General features: G+C 41.4%; 1 protein-coding gene across 6 annotated transcripts in view; it reads left to right on the top strand.

Moving 5' to 3' along the window:
* COL13A1 (collagen type XIII alpha 1 chain) overlaps positions 1-25279 on the top strand; it is a 428454-nt gene that overhangs the window by 58419 nt on the left and 344756 nt on the right. For all 6 annotated transcript variants that reach the window (XM_069753227.1, XM_069753223.1, XM_069753224.1 and 3 more), the window contains exon 2: positions 12858-12927. In XM_069753227.1, coding sequence (XP_069609328.1) covers positions 12858-12927 — 70 coding nt within the window. The remainder of the gene's footprint in view (positions 1-12857; positions 12928-25279) is intronic.

The raw sequence follows: 25279 nt of genomic DNA, 5'->3' as shown, positions 1-25279 counted from the left end.
GTGCAGCACATGACAGGATGGGGACACAGGATGGGTGCAGCACATGACAGGATGGGGCTCAGGATGGGTGCAGCACATGACAGGATGGGGATGCAGGATAGGTGCAGCACATGACAGGATGGGGACGCAGGATGGGTGCAGCACATGACAGGATGGGGACGCAGGATGGGTGCAGCACATGACAGGATGGGGACACAGGATGGGTGCAGCACATGACAGGATGGGGCTCAGGATGGGTGCAGCACATGACAGGATGGGGCTCAGGATGGGTGCAGCACATGACAGGATGGGGGCGCAGGATGGGTGCAGCACATGACAGGATGGGGACGCAGATTGGGTGCAGCACATGACAGGATGGGGACGCAGGATGGGTGCAGCACATGACAGGATGGGGACGCAGGATGGGTGCAGCACATGACAGGATGGGGACGCAGGATGGAGCAGCACATGACAGGATGGGGACGCAGGATGGAGCAGCACATACCAGGATGGAGACCATATACCAATATAAATGCTCGCCACCCGGGCGTAGAACGGGTTCAATAGCTAGTCAACATTTAAGCATGGTGTAGGATCCATAATGCTGTGGGGTTGCTTTGCTGCGTCTGATACTGGAGGCCTTGACCGTATCACAGGAATCATGAAATCAGAGAATTATCAAAAGATTTTAGAGCAAAATGTCCTACCCAGTGTAAGAAAACTTGGTTTAAGCGGAAGATAATGAGTCCTCCATCAAGACAATATCCCAAAGCACACATTAAAAAGTACACAGAAATGGTTGAAGAAAAAATGGACTATCTTAATATGGTCAACAATGAATCCTGACCTAAATCCCATTGAACATTTTTGGGGTGAGCTGAAATCTGCCATTGGGAAAAAGAACCCTGCAAACATTCAAGAGCTTGAACACACTGCAAAGGAAGAGAGGGAATAATTACCAGCTAAGAAGTGCCAGAAGCTTATAGATGGCTAGAGGAACCATTTGGATGCTGTAATCAATGCCAAAGGGTGTGCAACCAAGTATTAATTAGGGTTACCTTTATTGCTGCACATGCTGTTTATTCTGTTTCTTCTTTAAATTGCAACATGTAAGATTTAAAACAATGTTTTATTGTTGTATTACTTTGGACTACTAATAAAAACATCCTGACGATATACCTTTGGTAAGTTTTCATTGATTTATTGTACAGTCTATGAAAAGGGGTGCCAATAATGATGAGCAGGACTGTATAATCAGCCAAGACCCAGGGAGTCAGGAGAGATGGCTGTCTGCCGTATGTTTGGCTGACAGTTATCTCATGTAAATGACCAGCTCAAGAATGTCATGAGGTTAAAAATACAATTATGCTGCCTCCTAAAAGCCAAAAAATAGCCATATCTTAGGGTGGTCTTATACAGTAGAGTAAATGTAATGAAAATTCATTATTTCAACTATTTCTATCCTTTTTCAGGTTAACTTTACCGACAAACAATTGTTTTACCCAGTGAGACACTATGTTAGGGGTCGAGTTCCCGCCTCTGCACATGGGGAATCTCGAGCCGTCTCCACTGCAGTCTCCCATTCTTCTCCAGCCACAGTGGAGCCTGCTCAGCGGAGACGTTGGTCCCAGCATCTGGCTCAGCCTGATATGGTGCGGATGATTGCTGCCTTTCCTGGTTCAGCCATTGTAACTAGTACTGGTCAGCGGCGAGCAGACGTCTCTGGGACTAAGTCCTGCTTTTCCTCTTCTGAGCATGCCCAGGGGAAGACCTCTCATTGGAGGTCGGGGGTCACATGCTCAGGTACTGCAGCGGCTCCCATTGGTCCTCTAGGAAGGTCCTGAAGTTTCTGCAACTATAAAAGATTTGCATGGCCGCACAGTCATGCGCTAGTATCAACTAACTTATGTGTTTCGTGCCAGTGTGGTCATATGTATGTGGTTTCAGGGTTTGGCTGAAATAAGCCCCTAGAATACCGGCAGCTCCGGTGAGGAGTTTTGTGTGAGTGGATTCAGGGCCTGGCTGAAATAAGCCCCTAGAATACCAGCACTTCCGATGAGGAGTTTTGCGTGTGCTATTTTGACTGCATGACCACTGTTTGCTTTATTTGGTAGCTGTGTTCCTCTGTGAAGTTAACAGGGCACAGCGTTCTCTTGTCTTTAGTGACTCTGTGCAGTAACAGAGTTCACTTATACCACCATATAGTACCGTCAGCTACTAGCAGCCGGTTTTACTCCTGCACGGTGGACCCCGGGTTGCGAACGCACTGATTACTCTTTAAATATATATTTGGTGCGTTCCGCCAAACCCTAACACACTAACATCACCAGGAAGAAAGTCAGCCATGTTGAAGTTTTAGTTTGATTGATGGATTAAATATTTTTCATCCACAAACTTTTCACAAAGAAATTTTTCCAGTAACACCGCTTGCATTTCGGGCAGTGTTGTTAGTCCAATATGGACTAAAATATGTATGGCTTTGTCATCAAGATAGTTCACCAGACCATTGTTTATTCATAATTGTTAAGCCATCAACCTACCACTGTGTAATCTATATGGACACCTTTAATGGACACGTGTGAAAACTCAATACGTAATCAGCTGTAGAATCAGGATTTCCCTATATATTAGACAATTCTCCTATGCCTTTATATTTCCTATCTCAGAGCAAAATGAGACAGTATGATAAGCAGGTAGCTAATAGGAATTATTTTAGGGTTGATGAGTTCCTGTTTTGAGAAAAAGCTGCCCACAGCAATAGAATGGTATATGTCACAATTGTTTATTCCTTGCGGCGGGATATAGTACTTAACCAGTTCTGTGCAGATTCCCACAGTGTCCTCTAACCATCTCTATACAAAAGCTTCTTCCTGTATATACAATGTGCTGTGCATTTTCCTCCAGTGACAGATACATATGGGGTGTTATATGGCTGATTGACTTTACTGCTGTTCTAGTAACAGTCTCCTTTAATAATGCCCTCCAACTCTCCCATTGTGACCATTTAAATGCGCTGGTGCTTTGATGTTTGAAGACCTCATTGATAATGTTTTGTTGGCTTTCATTTAGGCTCCATTAGAAGCTTCTTCTTTTGGGTTCTTATTTGAAGTGGTAAATACATGATTAAAATTTGACAGATCCATCGAACATAATTTAGCACTTAAAATTCGTCAAATGTGTGTGGTATAGATTACAACCAAACAACATTTTGTGTAGAAAGTCAAAGAATGATGGAGAGGAAACAAAGAGTAAAACAATTCACTGTGTTCTCCAGACTTGGAAAAATGTTTCCATCAAGAACTAATAGTTATGTTATATCTTTTTGAAATTTTAAATCTAATGTTTTTGTATTTTTTTAAAACATATTTACTTTTTAAATTTGACTTTTTTTAGATTTGTGATTTTTTTATGTAACTGAATAAGCATAATGCCCTTAAATAATAGCAATTAATTGTATGTCAAATACCTGTTAGACTGGATATGCGAGCAGCATAATTTAACTTTATTTCAACATAGTTTAAACATCTCATTTGATATAGCATAAATCGCTATTATTTTTTAAAAGCATGCAATATTTATTTACAAATTAGATTTTTTTCTTGTAATTTTTTTTAGACCTAATGAGATGATAATGGTAAAAAAAACACAAAAAAACCCAGCATGCTGTATTTAGAAAAAGAAACACCACTGACACCACCAAAATGTCACAAACCAAAATGCTTTGATTATTGCCTTTTAAAGGGCCCTTTAAACTTCATAAGGCTGAAAGATATTTTGGTTGGGGGCATCATTTTTGTCTTGTTTTTGGCGTTTGTTGAGATGTCTGGATTTTTTTCCTGGGCTTCTCTGTAATATTTGAAAAATATGTTGATAAAAGCGTTACGAAATTAAGAGCACTGCCAAAAAGGCTTGTAAAAAAATGTCAGGGAAAGGCATATTTTTTTTTTAAAGTGTTTAAAAATGCTGCAATATACTGTGTGTCTGTATGTGTTTGTGTGTGTCTGCGTGCGCGTGAAGGAGACCTTAATACAAAAAGTCTAGATTTAGCCCTAACCCTTTTCTTTATTTCATGTTGATAATGATTAGTTTCTGATTATTATTTGCTCATGTTAAAGGGAATCTGTCACCTGAATTTGGCGGGACCGGTTTTCGATGATATGGGCGGAGTTTTCGGGTGTTTGATTCACCCTTTCCTTACCCGCTGGCTGCATGCTGGCTGCAATATTGGATTGAAGTTCATTCTATGTCCTCTGTAGTACACGCCTGCGCAAGGCAAGATTGCCTTACGCAGGCGTGTACTATGGAGGACATAGAATGAACTTCAATCCAATATTGCGGCCAGCATGCAGCCAGCGGGTAAGGAAAAAGTGAATCAAACACCTGAAAACTCCGCCCATATGACCGAAAACCGGTCCCGCCAAATTCAGGTGACAGGTTCCCTTTTACCCTTTCACGATATATACCGTATAGTCATGTCCCTGTATTTGATGCAGGCTCCAATGCTGAGCCAGCATCTTTTCAGGCACAGCTGATCTGTGATCCACCCCCAGCTGTTAAAATGTTAAATGCCACTGTCAATGTGTGACAGCGGCATTTAACTTACAAGAAGCGCATCACAAACCCTGCCCACCAGCTCCCCTGCCACATGACCACTGGGTGAAGGTGGGTTGGCATGACAACCAGAGTTTGCAGAATACCCCGTGCTTGTCATTGCAGATCGCCTATGAATGACAGCCTGTGGCCAGCCTTCATTGAAGATTATGTTTTTTGCTACACATAGCAAGGCTTAAGACTTGCAATGTGCAGCCCAAGCAATTGAAAGATCACAGCCTCAAGCCTTCAAGATTATTGACGTAAATAAAAAGTATGAAAAAAAAAGTTTTAAAAAATATTAAAAAAATGTAAAAGCTCAAATTACCTCCTTTGGCGCCATTCAAATAAAACACTAAAAAATACACATATTTGATATTGTTGTGTTCAGAAATGTCTGATCTATCAAAATATAAATATAAATTAATCCGATCCACAAATGGCGTAATAACAAAATCAAAACTCCAGAATTATATTTTTTTGGTCACAGCAACATTGCACTGAAATGCAATAACAGGTCATCAAAACATCGGATCCACCCCAAAATGATATCAATAAAAACCTCACATTGGCGGTACAAAAAATAAGCCCTCACCCCGCCCCAGATCCCGAAAAATGGAAACTCTACGGGTCTCTAAAAATGGCGCTTTTTTTTTTTTTTTTTTTTTTACAAACTCTGGATTTTTTTTCACCACTTAAAAAAAAGAACATATACATGTCTGGCAACTGCAAAATCAGGTCAGTTTCAGTATTTAGTGAGCATGTTAAAAAAAGAATTGTGGAATTGCACTGTTTTTGCAATTTCACAGCACTTGGAATTTTTTTCCCATTTCCAGTACACGATACAGTAAAATCAATGGTGTCGTTCAAAAGTGCAACTTGTCCCACAAACAAAACAAACCCTCACATGGCTATATTGATGGAAAAATAAAAAAGTTATGGTTCTGGGAAAAAGGGGAGCGAAAAAACGAAAACGCAGAAACAGAAAATCCCAAGGTTGTGAAGGGGTTAATACCATAATTTATTTGTTTCATAAATGTGCAGCCACAGATGGGCAAAGTTTTGGCCCCAAGGCCAGCCACTCTATGCAGCTGAATCTAATACTTCCCAATTTTATCAGCAGAACAGTGTTGCCATGAACAATACACGGTCAATTAACAATCAGTTTTTAACGATACAAAAACATCTGGCTGCAACATTTTGGGCCAAGAAAAACTACATAATGACAAATACAGTGTTTTCACAAGTGTCGAATTACCATAACATTTTAAGTATGCATTTTTTTAAATTTTGAGATGCCTTATAGGAAAAATGCAAAAAAAAAAGCTAGCTGCATTTTGAAATAAATATCACTCCACAATATATCTCCACAAACAGCACTGAAAAAGTTTAAAACAAAAACTGCAGTTTGCATACTGTCTTACACGTGCTAAAAAAAGAAAAATATTGCCTCTGAAATATGCAGAACTGCGTGCTGATTTTATCAAAAACTTCAGTCAGTAGTTACATTAATACTTGAGATGTCACTTTCTAACAATGAAGCCTTTTGCTTTACATGGTCTACAGTACATTATGTGAATGTAAGCTTTCGTAGAGGTAATAACTGTATATGATAGCAGTTAACTTTTCTTTATTCTAAGGGTATGTGCATAGAAAAGATTTGCATGAACAGGATCAAATGAAAAAATAATTTCTTTTATTAAGCATAATCACATAAAAATACATACCATAACACTAGTATGGGACTCTATGATGGGTACAACTACAGAGGAGCCACAGGTCAAAGGCAAATGCTATGCAATCTCATCATACTTGCACCCTGTATCAACCTTAGAACATACACACAGAAGTTCCACTATGTAATAGGACCCAATATCACTATGCTGGTAAATAGCATCCAGCAAAAAAAGCATCATAAAGGCTAAAGGGGGAACACCAAGGTTATTTGCAGCATATTTACCTCAGACCAGCAGTGTCACCACCCCTACGCGCGTTTCTTCCCCCGGAAGATGGCACGCACACCGAAATGTGCGTAGGGGTGGTGGCTCCGCTGGTCTGAGATAAATTTGCTGCAAAAAACTTTGGTGTTCCCCCTTTAGCCTTTATGATGCTTTTTTTGCTGGATGCTATTTACTCATTGCTTTCCATGGGTGAAAAAACGCTGCAAATACGCTGAAAAATGTTGAAAGAAGTTTCATGCTGCAGTTTTCAAAAACTCAGCAGTTTTCCAATTTAGTCAGGAAAATGAGCAATGTTGGGTGAACCCGTGGATGTTCGAGCTTGGCCAAACACTTAAAAAAAAGTTTGGTTCGGATACCCAAACGTTACCCAAATCCGGACCCCATTGAGATGAATGGGGGCCCAAACATCCGTTGTTTGCCACGCTTTCATCTGCATGACAGCACGGCAAACAGGTTCTAATTGGCAGAAGGATTTTTACCACCGGTCAGAGAGCTGTGGTTCCTACACTGTCAAATGACAGTGTGAACCAGCAGCTGTGACTGGCAGTAAAAATGAATACCTCCAGTCTCAGGCATCAACTGATGAGAGAGTACTACTCCTATAAGCCTCTACCTTCTGTCGCTGATAACATCGAGTGCAGTACCGCTGATGGGAGTATTCATCACCTTGCGTCTGTGCTATAAATAAATTAAATTAAAAAAATACATGTGGTCTTTTTTATTTTTGATAACCAGCGCAGGCAAAACTGGCAGCTGTGGGCAACCCTCAGCTATCAGTGTTATCATGGCTGGTTATCAAGAATAGAGGGGTTCCCATACCATTTTTTTAAAATTATTAAATAACCAGCCAAGCTAAAGCAGACAGCTGGAAGGCTGTATTCTCAGCCTGCTAAGAGGCCATAGATATTGGCCCCTCCAGTTTAAAAAATACCAGCTCGTAGCCGCCCCAGAAAAGGCACATCTATAAGAGGCGCCAATTCTGATGCTTTGCCCAGCTCTTCCCACTTGCCCTAGTGCAGTGGCAAGTGGGGTAATATTTGTGGGGTTGATGTCAGCTGTTTTATGGCCGCTGACGTAAAGCCCACAGGTTAATAATGGAAAGGCATCTATAAAACACCTCTTCATTGCTAACCCCATAGTTAGATGGTAAAAAAGACACAGCCAGAATAAAATCCTTTATTTGAAAGAAAGACACTGACTCCTTTATTTGAAATAAAAGCACAGTTATACTCATTATACGCCAATTCTATTGAAGTCCTTGTCCCCAGTAAAAATAGAAAAATAATAAGCAGCCATATCCCTCACCTGTCCAAAGTGAAGATGTTCCATGTCGTAATCCATGTGTGCGATATGCAATTTACGACCTGGACGATTCCTTGATGTGACCGTCCAGGCTGAAAACCTTGGGACAATGAAGTGCTGCAAGTGCAGTCTCATTGACTAGCGGTGACATCATTGAGGTTACCTCAGGACACTGAGGCTGCATTCCCACTGTCACATCACTGTGAGGCGGGACAATGAAATGCAGTGACCTCAATTATATCACCGCAAGCACCATAAGAATTGTCAAAAATGGGGGGATCCCACACCGTTTTTTTAAATTATTTATTGAAATAATTTTAAAAAACAACATGGGGACCCCTCTATTCTTGTTAACTAGCCATGATAAAGCTGACAGCTGATGGTTGCAGCCCGCAGCTGTCAGGTTTGCCTATACTGGTTATCAAAAATGAGAGACCCCACTTAATTTTTGTAATTTATTTATTTATAGCACAGACAACAGCTGATTAATACTCCCATCACCAGCGCTTGCTTTTGCTGTCATCAGAGACAGCAGGCATAGGCTCATGGGAGTACTAGTCTCTCATCAGCTGATGCCTGCGACCAGAGGTAAACTTTTTACTGCTGGTCACAGCTGCTGGCTTATGCTGTCATTTGATAGCATGGGAGCCACAGCTTTCTGACCGGCAGTAATAATCTTACCCCCGATCTGAGCCACTGGTGTTTCTCACGCTGTCATGCAGATGACAGCGTGGGAAATACCCAATGCTCGGGGTGCCAAACTTGAACAGTAAGGCCGGCATCACACTAGCAGTATTTGGTCAGTATTTTACATCAGTATTTGTAAGCCAAAACCAGGAGTGGATCAAATAGAAGAAAAGTATAATAGAAACATATGCACCACTTCTGCATTTATCACCCACTCCTGGTTATCGCTTACAAATACTGATGTAAAATGCTGACCAAATACTGCTAGTGTGACACCAGCCTAACACGGACTTCATGGAGAAGGCCGTGTTCGGGGTCCATGTCCAAACACTAGGTGTTCGGAAAGGACCCTAAACTTTACTGTTCGGGTTCACCCATCTCTACTCAAAGATTTTGCTGGTACTTTAAAACGCAGCTTTTAATTTGCATAAAAAAGCAGCAAAACTGCAATGTATGAATATGGCCCTAAGGTTTGTGCACACAATGTGTTAAGGTACCGTTACACGTAACGATTTACCAACGATCACGACCAGCGATACGACCTGGCCGTGATCGTTGGTAAGTCGTTGTGTGGTCGCTGGAGAGCTGTCACACAGACATCTCTCCAGCGACCAACAATGCCGAAGTCCCCGGGTAACCGGGCAGGGCCACGCTTAGTTACCCGATGTTTACCCTGGTTACCATTGTAAAAGTAAAAAAAAAACACTACATACTTACATTCCTGTCGCGTCCCCCAGCGTCAGCTTCCCTGCACTGTGTAAGCGCTGGCCGGAAAGCAGAGCGGTGACATCACCGCTGTGCTCTGCTTTACGGCCGGCCGGCGCTGACACTGGGGGACGCAGGGAAGCTGACGCTGAAGGACGCGACAGGAATGTAAGTATGTAGTGCTTTTTTTTTACTTTTACAATGGTAACCAGGGTAAACATCGGATTACTAAGCGTGGCCCTGCACTTAGTAACTCGATGTTTACCCTGGTTACCAGTGAAGACATCGCTGAATCGGCGTCACACACGCCGATTCAGCGATGTCAGCGGGTGATCCAGCGACAAAATAAAGTCCTGATCATTCCCCAGCGACCAACGATCTCCCAGCAGGGGCCTGATCGTTGGTCGCTGTCACACATAATGATTTCGTTAACGATATCGTTGCTACGTCACAAAAAGCAACAATATCGTTAACGATATCGTTATGTGTGACGGTACCTTTAAAGACTCCAGCAGAGCCACTGTGGTTTTCCTAGGCGACGCCACTTCAGGAGAAAGTCTTTCTTACTGAATCTGGTGGCTTTGCTGTTGCTTTTGTGGTTGCTCTGTGGCCAACGTCTTTTTCTATAATTTTAACTATAATTACAGAACGGCTCTCTAGCGTTTCCAAACCCAGAAGCAGTTTAAAGAAGTAACAAAAGACTAAGGCTGCCGTCACACTAGCAGTATTTGGTCAGTATTTTACATCATTAGTTGTAAGCCAAAACCAGGAGTGGAACAATTAGAGGAAAAGTATAGTAGAACCATATGCACCACTTCTGCATTTATCACCCACTCCTGGTTTTGGCTTACAAATACTGATGTAAAATACTGACCAAATACTGCTAGTGTGATGGCAGCCTAAAGATGTACACAGCCAGGGCCGGACTGGGACTAACTTTCAGCCCTGGCATTTGAAGTTACACAGGTCCACTTGTCACATGGTGACTGTATAATATCTTTGTACACTTGTAGGTAGGGCCGGTTTTAGGCAAAGTGGGGCCCTAGGAAAAGTTTAAAATGGGGCCCCAAATGCTAACATATTGCACATCACACAAAAGCATTTCGGTTGTATTTACAAGCGCTGAGTTCAGGCCGCTAAATGAGTTTGATCGACAATACTGAAGTTGTTCAACGCTTGTGTCCCGGCCTCTTTCCACCAGCTGAGGAATAATGATGGGACAGAACGATCACTAATAGATCACTAACAGATCACCATACAGTATCATGTTATCAGCAGCACATCTACAGTTTACACCGGCGTTGTGCTGCTGAGAACAATGATTTTTGTTCCAGCAAAAACAATCTGAATATGCAGCATTTTACTTGTTTAGTAAAATACACCCCATAGTCCTCCATATATTATAATGTGCACCACAATCCTCCATATAGTATAGTACGCGCCCTATAGTCCTCCATATATTAAAATACACTGCTCAGTCCTCCATATATCATAATACACTCCTCATAGTGCTCCATATGGTATAATGCACCACCATAGTCATCCATGTAGTACAATTCACTTCACATAGTCGAATGCACCCCATAGTTTGTCATATAGTATAACGTATTCCCCATAGTCCTCGATACAGTATAATGCAGCCAACATATAGTATAATGCAGCCACCACCCTACAGAATATAATGAAGCCACCCCAGAGTATAATGCAGCCACCCCAGAGTATAATACAGCCACCCCATAGAATGTAATGCAGCCCCCCTTATAGTTTAATGCAGCCCCCTCATAGAGTATGATGCAATCACCCCTCAAAGAATATAAATATAATACAGCCCCCCCATAGAATCTAATGTAGCCCCGAATAGAATATAATACAGCCCACCTCCCCACAGAATATAATGCAGCCCCATCAAAGAGTATGATGCAATCATTCCTCATAAAATCTAATACAGCCCCATAGAATGTAATACAGCCCACCTCCCCATAATATATAATGTAGCCCCCATAGAATATAATGCAGCCCCCATAGTATATAACACAGCCTCCCCCATAGAATATAATATACCCCCCATAGTATATAACGCAGCCTCCCCCATAGAATATAATATACCCCCCATAGAATATAGCAAAGCCTGCATAGTATATAGCACAACCCGCATAGTATACAGCACAACCCGCATAGCAGATAACGCAGCCCACACAGTAGTATACAGCAAAGCCCACGTAGCAGTATACAGCACAGCCCACGTAGCAGTATACATCACAGCCCATGTAGCAGTATACAGCACAGCCCACGTAGCAGTATACATCACAGCCCACGTAGCAGTATACAGCACAGCCCACGTAGCAGTATAGATCACAGCCCATGTAGCAGTATGCAGCACAGCCCACATAGCAGTATAAAGGACAGCCCACGTAGCAGTATACAGCACGCCCACATAGCAGTATACAACACAGGCCACGTAGCAGTATACAGCACAGCACACGTAGCAGTATACAGCACAGCCCACGTAGCAGTATTCAACACAGCCCACTTAGCAGTGTACAGCACAGCCCACTTAGCAGTATACAGTACAGCCCACATAATAGTATACAGCACAGCTCACATAGTAGTGTACAGCACAGCTCGCATCTCTCCTCCCCCCCCCGAGAATGGCCCCACAGTCCAGTAAAAAAAACACACTTCTCACGTCTCCTCGTGCCCTCATTGCTCCCTGCTCCAGTCTCAGCAGCTGCCGCTGCACTGCCTGGCACACAGTGAGTCCACACGCACCTGCAGTGTCAGAGGCAGAGCGGGGAATGATGAGAGAGGGGGCGACAGACGCCGGCATAGTTAAATGTGGCGGCAGCGCTGGTGGGGGGGTGAGTCGGCGTGCAGCGGCCCACTACTGGCATCGGCCCTTCTGGCATTTGCCAGAAGTGCCCGATGGCCAGTCCAGCCCTGTAGACAGCAATGTCATTATGTTCATCTTTTTCAGAAATTTGCTGCATTTTTTCAGGTGGAATCTGTGTGCGAAATACATCATGTGCACATTTATTTTGTGATCATTTTCTTTTAGATTTTTCTAGAACTCCCATGTGCCCATATGCTATTATTTATAAGATTTAGCTGTATAATACACATTTGCTCTATATTTAAAAAATCTCGCATCACAATTTCACATCATTCCAGGACTGAAATAGAGAGCCAGCATAGTATCTTGAGGTATATTGGCACATAAATGCCGGGTAGGGAAGAGAGGAGCACTGCACCTGCCGGCACTATGCCTGGCTCACAGTCATCCAAGAAATAATATCCCTCACTATCCAGAGGTGCAAAGACTGTCTAGTTCAATATGTTTATCAGCAGGTGCTCAGAGACAGGAAAATCTAATTTAACATATTAAATCCTGGTCAAGATCATGGAAGACAGAGCTTTACATGAAATGCTGAAATCAATTACACTTACAAGAACCAAGGATCAGATTAACTGCCAACATGTGTGATCAGGGCTGTACAGTGTACTGACTCTAGTCTGTTTTTCATTCTTCTCACAGATGTGTTAACATCATTTTGGTCACGTCAGTAAATGAGCCGTGCTCAATTAATGTTTCAGTTCATGAAATCTAAATATATTTCTTTTTCTTTTGACTTACAGAAACTGAAATCTCATCTGCCTCGACTTCGGGAAGTAAGAGACACAAGTGTTAAATGTCTATGTCCACCTGGTAAGTATCTCTAGTCTTTTCATGACTAAGTGCTTACAATGAATGAACATACAAAGACTCCTATAGAATCCATGTATATATACTTGAAGGGGATCTCCAGCGAGTAAATAACTGTGAACTAGGCCTTCCCAGACTTTCTGAAATACTATTAAAAGAGTTTCCTGGTTTTCTCAACTTCTGGCCAGTTTTTAAAGGGCACGTGACCCTTGCTATAAATATGTATTTTTTCTACCTGGTTTAAATGCTGCTGATCCCCTGAATCTGGTGTTATATTTCTTTTGTCCCTGTGCCTCTCCATTCCAGAGATATGGCCCCTCTACCTTGTATGTAAATCCTGTGGGTGTGGTCTTAAAGAGGACCTGCCACCAGTTTTTCACACAACAGCTAAAAATATCATCTTACTGAGCATCTCCACTACATTCCCTAAATCTTTATATAACCCCCTGACTCCCCCTGAATAACCCTAAAAAAGCTTTTTGATTTTTCTGCGCAGTATGCTAATCGAATCCGTCCGGTCTGGTGGGCGTGGCTTGGGGCCTCTCTACCCCTTCCCCCGACTGCCGCTCACCGTCCTAGATGTGAATCATCCTAATCGCTGTGAGAAATTTTGCGCCTGTGCAGGCAAATCACTTTTTGGCTTTGCCCACCGTTGAGCAAAGCATACTGAGCAAGCGCAAAACGCGATTTATCTGCGCAGGTGCAAAATTTCTCCTGGCAATATGGATGATGCAGGAGGCATTATTTACATCAAGTACAGCAGCCGGGGAGAAGCGTGGGGAAGACCAAAGCCACCCCCATCGAACCAAACAGACCTGATAAGCATTCAGCACCGGAGAAATCAAATACGTTTTTTAGGGCTATAGAGGGGGAGTTAGGGGGTCTTATAAAGATTTAGGGAATGCAACGGACATGCTAAGTAACATGATATTTTTAGCTGTTCTATGATGAAATTGGTGACAAGGCATCGGTAGCTTATATTGCATATATTTGTGCGATACTGTAAGTAGGCTCAGAAATACTAGCTTGTACATTGATCTGAAGCAGACTATATGATTTCTGCTTTACTAGGGACCTTATCCTGTATACAGGTCTTTCTCAAAAAATTAGCATATAGTGTTAAATTTCATTATTTACCATAATGTAATGATTACAATTAAACTTTCATATATTATAGATTCATTATCCACCAACTGAAATTTGTCAGGTCTTTTATTGTTTTAATACTGATGATTTTGGCATACAACTCCTGATAACCCAAAAAACCTGTCTCAATAAATTAGCATATTTCACCCATCCAATCAAATAAAAGTGTTTTTTAATAACAAACAAAAAAAACATCAAATAATAATGTTCAGTTATGCACTCAATACTTGGTCGGGAATCCTTTGGCAGAAATGACTGCTTCAATGCGGCGTGGCATGGAGGCAATCAGCCTGTGACACTGCTGAGATGTTATGGAGGCCCAGGATGCTTCAATAGCGGCCTTAAGCTCATCCAGAGTGTTGGGTCTTGCGTCTCTCAACTTTCTCTTCACAATATCCCACAGATTCTCTATGGGGTTCAGGTCAGGAGAGTTGGCAGGCCAATTGAGCACAGTAATACCATGGTCAGTAAACCATTTACCAGTGGTTTTGGCACTGTGAGCAGGTGCCAGGTCGTGCTGAAAAATGAAATCTTCATCTCCATAAAGCATTTCAGCCGATGGAAGCATGAAGTGCTCCAAAATCTCCTGATAGCTAGCTGCATTGACCCTGCCCTTGATGAAACACAGTGGACCAACACCAGCAGCTGACATGGCACCCCACACCATCACTGACTGTGGGTACTTGACACTGGACTTCAGGCATTTTGGCATTTCCTTCTCCCCAGTCTTCCTCCAGACTCTGGCACCTTGATTTCCGAATGACAAGCAAAATTTGCTTTCATCAGAAAAAAGTACTTGGGACCACTTAGCAACAGTCCAGTGCTGCTTCTCTGTAGCCCAGGTCAGGCGCCTCTGCCGCTGTTTATGGTTCAAAAGTGGCTTTACCTGGGGAATGCGGCACCTGTAGCCCATTTCCTGCACACGCCTGTGCACGGTGGCTCTGGATGTTTCCACACCAGACTCAGTCCACTGCTTCCTCAGGTTCCCCAAGGTCTGGAATCGGTCCTTCTCCACAATCTTCCTCAGGGTCCGGTCTCCTCTTCTCGTTGTACAGCGTTTTCTGCCACATTGTTTCCTTCCAACAGACTTACCATTGAGGTGCCTTGATACAGCACTCTGGGAACAGCCTATTTGTTGAGAAATTTCTTTCTGGGTCTTACCCTCTTGCTTGTGGGTGTCAATGATGGCCTTCTTGACATCTGTCAGGTCGCTAGTCTTACCCATGATGGGGGTTTTGAGTAATGAACCAGGCAGGGAGTTTATAAAAGCCTCAGGTATCTTTTGCATGTGTTTAGAGTTAATTAGTTGATTCAGAAGATTAGGGTAATAGGTCGTTTAGAGAACCTTTTCTTGATATGCTAATTTATTGAGACAGGTTTTTTGGGTTATCAGGAGTTGTATGCCAAAATCATCAGTATTAAAACAATAAAAGACCTGACAAATTTCAGTTGGTGGATAATGAATCTATAATATATGAAAGTTTAATTGTAATCATTACATTATGGTAAATAATGAAATTTAACACTATATGCTAATTTTTTGAGAAGGATCTGTATATAACGAAAGAACACAATTTTATATTCAGCCCATGCCTCCTAGTACAAGCAGATCATGTCAGCGTGGGACCTTTAAATCCTATGGAAATGCTTCCAGTAAAACAGTGACACAGAGTTTGCGTTTGTAGTTGAACTTTGACATGAGTGAAACCTCAGTGGTAATCAGGGTCATTTTCTAGCGCCCTGACCTCTCTGCTTTAATATTCATCAAAACCAGATTCTTTAGAAATGATTCCGATTTAATGATATTCATGTGTTGCTCAATACAATGGTTTGACCTCTTGTGCATGCGTTGTTGCTTGTTACCATCACCACAATTGTCTGAGGGTTTTTTGTCTTTTGTTATTTCACAATTCATCATTACGCTGGTCTATTTCTATAAAATCAGCATTTTTAACCTTTCATCCAATTTTTCACACTGCGTCATCTGTGTGAATATTAAACTAGGAAATATAGTTATTGTCAACATGAACTATTTGATCCCGCTCTATTATAATTCACCTTTTGCCTTTTCTGAAATTCGCAAGGATCAGGCAAGGCATGTAGTATAGTGCACCTCCGTATGTTCCTTGCCAAAATTTTTACTTCAGATAGAGACTGGAATAAGAAGTATGGCATAAAAGAACACTACATCTCTTCCTAAAATTGACATGCGGGGGGCTCCACGTCCCGTCCAACCGCAACTGTGCCCAGTTTATTGGAACTGGGTGAAAATGTAGTGAAAACGCTAAAAATTGCAAACTTTTTGAGTAGTCTAGTGTTGCGCAACAAATTTGCAGTGTTTCAAAGTTTTTACATCAGTTTTCCGATGTAAAATATTTCATGAATCAGGCCTTTGATTTTAAACCCTTTGATTAACCCCATGTCTGCAGGATAAAAGCATTTTTTTCACATGACATGTTCCCTTTAACATGTGACAGCTTCAGTCGAGTAGTGACTGCAGCGTTGAGTGGGCTTCACGTCACCTTTAAGCTACTTTCCCACAATGAATATTTGGTGATCTTTTGATGTGGTTTTCTGTAGCATTTCTGAACATGTTAGATACATTAGGTTACTTTTTGAGTGCGTTATTTTTACATACGTTTGTCATGTTTTAAATGAAGATGTTGTTTTTGATACCTCCTGTTATTTGGCTTGGAAAAAACTTTATTGATTAAATCATGTGTAGATTAACTTTTCTTTTATAGAGTTTCCACAGTGAAAACACATCAAAAAGATATGCGTTTTTTACCTTTAGATTTTCCTTATGTAATACAAGTCTGTGGGGAAAATCTGCGCACAAAGCTCAGTGTACCTGCAAGAGAAATTGACATGTTGCGGATTTCAAACATGCACCGCAGATCGGTTTAGAGATTTCTATAAATCTCATCCATTTTACTGGAATTGTAAAACTTTGCCTTTTTTGGCGTCAAAAACTCACTAAAATGCCATTGTGGAAACTTAGCCTTGTAGTCGGTGATTGGCTGTCATGATCTGGGGCGGCACGGTGGCTTAGTGGATAGCACTGCAGCCTTGCAGCGCTGGAGTCATGGGTTCGATTCCCACCAAGGACAACATCTGCAAAGAGTTCAGTGCAGTGTTCTCCCCGTGTTTGCGTGGGTTTCCTCTGGGCACTCCGGTTTCCTCCCACATTCCAAAGACATACTGATAGGGAATTTAGATTGTGAGCCCCATCGGGGACAGTGATGATAATGTGTGAAAAAATGTAAAGCGCTGCGGAATATGTTAGCGCTATATAAAAATAAAGATTATTATTTATTATTATATGGACAAGTAAACAAAAGACAGTGGGGAGTGGGGAGAGACGAAGCTCTGGCAAGCGAATGGTGGGACATTTGTCATGCCAATGTGTCACAGTATGCTATGTTTACCCATATTTGCACAAGACATGTGCCAAAAGACCCATTTATGGAATATGTTTCACTACAAAAGTCTATGGGGAAGATTTTGAGTGCAGCACTGACATGGAAAGATATATGAAACTGTCGAAAACAAGAACTGCTTTTGTTGCCCATAGCAACCAGTCACACGGCTTTCATTTTGTGCTTGTTCTTGAAAAATAAAAGTTGTGTTGTGATTGGTTGCTAAGATCAACAAAGACAGTTTTACGAATGTGCTGCACAGTTTTGTTTTGCATTGATAAAAGTTAGCAATTTTTAATTTGTTTGATAAAATCTGCACATTTGTATGAGATTGTTCATACCGCACTCATCCTGAACGCCATCCGTCCATTGGTCTGCCTCTTTCTCCCATATTAATCAGTTTTCTCTGTACATAATGATACCTGAGAAATGATTTGTTATTCTCCTCAGGTAGAATCTGCCAGTAATTACTTAATATCTTTTATTGGTCAGTAATAAATTCGGCCTTCCTTCCCTGTGCTATCAGTCCATACAGAGATTGACAAACACAATGCTTCTATTTAAATGCACAGGTTTCCAAAAATGACTATGTGGTTTCAGATAAATGCTTTTCTGTGCATGACGAGAATACAAAGCTTGTGATGCCCACTCGTCATTTCATTTGCTTTGTTCGCTGTAGATACTGCTGCCGCTAGGTGTGTTGAAATGGAATGTCTGTATTGCTTGGAATTTAGTGTTTTTATTTCATCTGTTTGTATGGATGGGAAATATATGGCCATCTGCAATTTTTCGTCATATTAGCAAAAACACATTGTTTGTAGAGAGATAATAAAGAGACAGATAAATGGATGGATAGATGAAGGGAATAAAAGGGGAAAAAGCAGCACCACTATATGGAGTTAATCCAGTCGATCCATTCAATGGAATAATGCTCACAGTATAAAGCCTGAGTCATCCAGCCTTGATCAAGATGGATGAGTTGAAAGAAACCGCATCACTCCAATGGAAAAACGGTTTCAAAGGAACATATTCTTTAAAACATTAAACATAAAAAACATTTTGAGTAACATCTGAGTCTTTATCAAGATTTATTAAGACTGAGATGACAGTCAAAATGACGCTGTTTTTTATGTTTGATGTAATAAAGAAGATGTTCTTTTGAAACCGTTTTTGCATTGGGGAGCTGTGGTTTCTTTCTGCGTATTCGTCAGGATAGATGCATGAAGATAGTAGAGATGAGCAGATCATTTGAAATTGAAATTTGTTGAATTTTCCTAGAAAATGTCATTTGTGGAGAATACATTTGCCCAAATTTCAATGCTGAAAAATTTGTAATTTCTCAGATCCAAGAAGTATCGTTTCTCCTTGCGGAAAGTGACATATTAAGCATGTCAAGGTGAGGAGACTTAAAGCCGCAATGCTCCTCTGGGAAATATGCAAATTGTCTCTTCAGAGGCAATTTGCATATTTTCAAGAGGAGCATTGCGGCTTTAAGTCTCCTCACCTCAACATGCTTAACATGTCACTCTCCGCAAGGAGAAATGATACCTCTTGTATCCCGGTCAGATGCCTCTCAATCAGCCAAACCAGATCTCCACTTTGCACTGAAGAGGGGCAGTACCCGAAACACAGTGTCTGCAAATAGAGCTTCTGGTTTGGCTTTTATCCTTAGTCATGTGACAAGGCTTGTAAAAGGGTCGACATTGACTCTTAGGATTGATACTTCCAGTAGTTGGTACTAGAGTTGTAGATAATTTCTCAGAAAAATACACATGGGGGAGGGGAGAGAGAGAGAGATAACCCCACTAACCATAAGAGCTTGCACACTACAGGAGAGTGGGAAAGAGAAATGGATATTGAGAGAGAGGACCAACTGACCATAATAGCTTACAGTCTACAAAAGAGAGAGTGGACCCTATTGACCATAAGCGTTTACTCTCTACAAGAGAAAGAGAGAGCGAGATCATAAAAGCATACACCTAACAGAGGAAGGAGGGACCCTGCTGACCATAAGAGCTTACACTCTACAGGTCCCCACAGGCTGACCATAAGAGGTTACACACTACAGGAGAGAGGACTCACTAACCATAAGAGCTTACATTCTACAGGAGAGAGAGAAGGAGAGTGTGAGGACCCCACTGACCATAAGTGCTTACACTCTGCAGGATAGAGCAAGAGAGGACTTCACTGATCATAAGAGCTAACACTTTACAGGAGAGAGAGAGGATCCCACTGAAAGTAAAAGCTTAAACTCTACAGGAGAAAGTGATAGGATACAACTGACCATAAGAGCTTTCAATCTACAAGAGAGAGGACCCAGATGACCATAAGAGCTTATATTCTATACGAGAGAGGGGGAGAGTGGGAGGACCCCCTGACCATTAAAGCTTAAGCGCAACAGGATAGGTGATGAGGCCCCTCTGACCATAAGAGGTTACACTTTACAGGAGAGAGAGATACTCACTGATCATAAGAGCTTACACTTTACGGACCACCAGTGTGCAAGGTATGATCATCTGCAAGGTGTCACAGCTGCATGGCTTATGGGAATCCCCTGTGGCCAAGTAAAAAGGCATTAGCCCTATCTCTGATGCTTCAGCAGTATGGGAAATAGTGCTGGTAAAGTTTTTTAATTGAATCTCAAAGGTTTTGAATTAAGTTCAACTTCAAATTTCAAAAAATGTGACTCAAACTCAAACCTCCATTGCTCAACCGGCTCATCATTAGTAGTTCTAGATAGATTTTGGTGATAACCTTGGGGCTTTGTACCCATCTTTGCATGGAAAAGTGGTGCTGTTATTTTTCTATCTGTAGATAGATAGATAGATAGATAGATAGATAGATAGATAGATAGATAGTATTTACAAATCCATTTCACATACTATGAAGATTATTTTATTTTAATAATATATTTCTATAAATTCAACAAACTCAAAGCTGAAAAAGCTATTTTCTAGCTTTCACTTTAATGTATGACTATGTCGTATACTGCCACACTGAGCTCGGATGTAGCTTGTACTGTAAGACATAGAAGATGCAAGTAAAATATTCATGGTTTATAATAAGCTGTATCCACGGGCAGTCAGGATATGGATTTCACCTTATGAGTTCAAGGGAAAATGCATAACGTACAAACAATCCAAATAAGTATGGCAAAACTCATTAGATTGTGCATAGTAATAGCTCTCCTTCATTTACATTAAGTACTTTGCTTCCGTGTCTGAACTGTTTTTGCTTGTATGATTTTATTAGTTTTTATAGACGTATTGCGCTTAAAGGAAATCTAATAAACCCATGAACGTGAGGAGTGAATGCATGCCCTTGATCTCATTTTATAGTGTATGAAGTAACAACTTATTGTTAATTTTAGTCACTTGCATTGACTGTGTGTGACAGTCACCTGTTGTGTGGTTGAGGAGCAGTCACTCAAATAGAGCAGGAAATAAGCTGCAGCAAGTGTAAGGCATTGCCTACGTACCACCGACTTCATACATGAATTTTTATTAAACAATGACAGCTGCTGGGATTACCGTATGTCTATGGCCACATCAAGTTCTTCTGTTTGTCACATTTGAGAAGCACAGTGCACAGATTACTTTCATACTTTTGGCTATAAGGGATGACTCTGCTCGTAATTTAGTGGTTTGGACATTATGATACTTTTGTCTTTGAATTGTTTCCATTTTCTGCATGGCTTTGACATTGGATCATCAGAGGTTTGTGTGCTGTACAAGTGCTATATTTGGGCAATTCACACCAGGCACCATACACACAACAATAAAAGTCCACAAAAAGTTGAGTAATTCAGCCCAAATGTAAGAGGAATAAGAATTTTTTACTTAGTATTATTGTAAAAAAAGTCCATACAGTTTAGTTGTAAGTCAGAATGTGGATGAACATGAAGGGCGAAGGGTAAAACCAATGACTTTACCTAAAACACCCTTGTTAGGAAGCTTTGACAAGATGGTTGCTATATGATGCAGAATCAATGGTACGTGGCATCTTAGGAGGAGGAGCATACCCAAAGGGAAGGCAAAGGTAGCAGTTGTACCAAGGCCCTGGTGTGTCTGTATGAGCTGTCATAAGGCTTCACTTACATGAGTAGACAATTGTTTCAACAATGAACAATTTGATCGTAACTCGCAACTAGAAAATTATGTTAGGAAAGTGTTTATATACGATGAGAATCATGAATGCAATGGTTAAATAGAGACATTGTTACATTGGACATTGTACAGTGTTCACACAGATAGTCAAAAGTATAGGTGTGTTCAAGGTTCTTACCCTATATTTATATGGAACTAGTAGAATACCCGTGGCTTCGCTCGCGAAAAATAGGTTAAATTCTTGGTTATGGTAGCTAAAGTAAAATTTTCAGTGTCACCTTGAAACTGACATTTTCAGAGTGCTACAGTAATTTTTTCCCACTTTAAATTTTTGCTATTTTGGCATTTTACTAATTTGTCGTAACATTGCTGTTGTCTAGTTGGCTATAGTAACCAATCAGAGCTCAGCTTTCACTTTACCTCAGCAGCTTCAGTGATGAAAGCTCCCTGTATAGTAAGCAATAATAACAATCTTACTATGAAAAATATTTAGAATCAAGAGTCCTCAGTGGTTTATACGTTTTAATGGCTAACTGAAAAGATGATAACAAATTGCAAGCTTTCGAGACTACTCAGGTCTATTCAACAGGCATAGACTAATAGAAATTCTGAAGAATCACATTTTTATGCACATCACAGCACAGAAAAATGCCATAGATAAGACAGGTGACGTTAAGCAGAATTACCATTACAGTGTATGTGAGTGATAAACAGTTATGTCCATAAATATTCTCTGATTGGGGTCTGGTTCTATGTTATGGTGACCCCACATGGTCTGAGGAGCAAATTCCTTAGTTGATGTAAAAAGACATAATCCATGTGACACATTCATTCCTGCACTGACAGTGTCAAAGGTCATCATCAGCTTATATTCCCAGATCCTTCTGTCTCACCTAGATTTGAAGCTACCTTTTAATACAAGTAATTTCATGTCCATAATGCTATGATCGGGGAGACAAAAATGTATTGCCAGTGCCACAGGTAGATCTATTCTTTTTTCTCTTATTGTATGGCGATGAGAGTTTATTCTTGTTCTCAGTTTCTGCTCTGTCTCCCCTACATACAGACCCCCAGTTGGACACCACATTAGAAGTGATGCAGCTGAAAGTACCTGGGATCTTATAGTCCTCCTGATGTGAATTGGGGATCTTTATCTTGTCCGTGGTCATTATAAATGGACAGGTTTTACATTTTTTTCTGGTTGCAAGGAAAGGTTCCTGCAGCTGAAAGCTACAAAAAGATGCCCACTTACAATCCATTTTTCCAGACCCACCACTACTGGGTTTTAAGCAGCCCCCAAATCTAAGAAGCATCATTGTCAGAAGCTCGCTGTCCTCTCCAACAGCTGCAGTAACCTTTCCTTGCAACCAGAAAAAATGTAAAACCTGTCCATTTATAATGACCACGGAAAAGATAAAGATCCCCAATTTACATGAGGGCTACAAGATCCCACGTACTTTCAGCTGTGCCACTTCTAACGTGGTGTACTTAATAATTTGTACTAAATTTCCAACTGAGGGTCTGTATGTAGGGGAGACATGGCAGAAACTGAGAACAAGGATGAATTCTCATCGCCATACAATAAGAGAAAAAAGAATGGATCTACCTGTGGCAATACATTTTTGTCTCCCCGATCATAGCATTATGGACATGAAATTACTTGTATTAAAAAGTAACTTCAAATCTCAGCGAGACAGAAAAATCTGGGAATATAAGCTGATGATGACCTTTGACACTCTCTGTTAGGGTTGGCGGAACGCACCGAGTATATATATATGTATTATTAGGTGCGTTCGCAACCCGGGGTCCACCGTGCAGGAGAGGAACCTGCTGCTGGCAAATGGCAGCGATATAAGCGAACTCTGTTAACTCCACAGAGTCGCTAGGAACAAGATGCTGTGCCCTGTTAACCTCACAGAGGTACACAGCTACCAAACAGAGCAAACTGTGGTCATGCAGTCAGAGAAAACAGACAAACAACTCCTCACTGGAGGTGCCGGTATTCTAGCGGCTTATTTCAGCCAAGGCCCTGAATACACTCTTACAAACTCCTCACTGGAGGTGCCGGTATTCTAGGGGCTTATTTCAGCCAAACCCTAACCGCATCCAGACATGACCACACTGGCGCTGAGCTCACAGACATTGGTTTGATACTAGCGCATGGCCGTGCGGCCATGCGAACCTTTTATAGCTGCAGCAACTTCAGGACCTTCCTAGAGGACCAATAGGAGCTGCTGCAGTATCTGAGCATGTGACCCCCCACCTCCAATGAGAGGTCTTACCCTGGGCATGCTCAGAAGGGGAAAAGCAGAACTTAGTCCCAGAGACATCTGCTCGCCGCTGACCAATACTGGCTGCAAAGGTAGAGCCTGGATGAACAGTAGTAATCAGTCGCTCAGCATCAGCCTGAGCCAGACGCTGGGACTGATGACTGATGTCTCCGCTGAGCAGGCTCCACTGCGGCTGGAGAAGAATGGGAGACCACAGCAGAGGTGGTTCGAGATTCCCCCTGCGCCGAGGCGGGAACTCGACAAATAACACTCTCAGTGCAGGAATGAATGTGTCGCATGGATTTATGTCTTTTTACATCACCTAAGGGATTTGTTCCTCAGACCATGTGGGGTCACCATAACATAGAACCAGACCCCAATCAGAGAATAATTATGGACATAACTGTTTATCACTCACATAATGGTAATTCTGCTTAATGTCACCTGTCTTATCTATGGCATTTTTCTGTGCTGTGATGTGCATAAATATGTGATTCTTCAGAATTTCTTTTAGTCTTTGCCTGATGAGGAGACCTGTGTAGTCTCGAAAGCTTGCAATTTGTTACCATCTTTTCAGTTAGCCATTAAAAGGTATCAACCACTGAGGACTCTCAATTCTAAATATTTTTCTATCCACTGGCTAACATGGTACCAAGATATATATCTTTCCTGAATCTTACTATGAGGCATTTTTTGCCTGACCATATTGCTGCTCAGTAATGTTCGTCCATGTGCAGGGTGCATCCATCTGAGTGTGTTTGCATGCGTGTGAGGTCCTTGCATGCGTTTGTGTGTGTGTGGGTATGTCGTATTTATGGGGTGGTGTTGTGGTATTTGTGGGGTGGTGTTTGTGTTGTGTGTGTCTTGAGTGGTCTGGTGTTTGTGTGGTGTGTTGTGGCATGTGTGTGGTGTTGTGCTTGTGGGTTGGTGTATGTGTGCTGTCTGTGTGATGTTTGTATGGTATTTGTGAAATGTTTTTGTGTTATGTGTGGTGATGCAGCCCCTTTAGTAGCGACTCTTTGGCGCCGTCGCTATAATCCATCCCTGTCAGTTACAACTGTTGTTTTCCCCTCAGCACTTTTACATTCACCTTCACATTTCTCCATTATATGTATAGGGCCTAAATTTGGGGGCCCCAATCTCATGAAGGGTGGACGTTAGCAAGATTTAACGTGCACAGTATTCTGCTCCTGTGGGTTGAGAGGTGGCGTGCCAAATTTTACCCAAATCGGACTAGAACTGTGGATTTGTATAGAGCGGGCTAGTACAGATTTTGAGTTTTATATATATAATAATTCAAATGAATAAGTATTGTGCCAACATTTCCCTTGGTATTATACAAAGAAAATGTAATCAAATTATCAATAAAACGTTTGATAATTAATTTAATGGTTTTATATGAACAGTATTATTT

The sequence above is a fragment of the Ranitomeya imitator genome, chromosome 2 (genome assembly GCF_032444005.1).
Source record: "Ranitomeya imitator isolate aRanImi1 chromosome 2, aRanImi1.pri, whole genome shotgun sequence".
In the NCBI taxonomy this organism is placed as follows: domain Eukaryota; kingdom Metazoa; phylum Chordata; class Amphibia; order Anura; family Dendrobatidae; genus Ranitomeya; species Ranitomeya imitator.
This window is presented reverse-complemented; position numbering and strand designations above follow the sequence as displayed.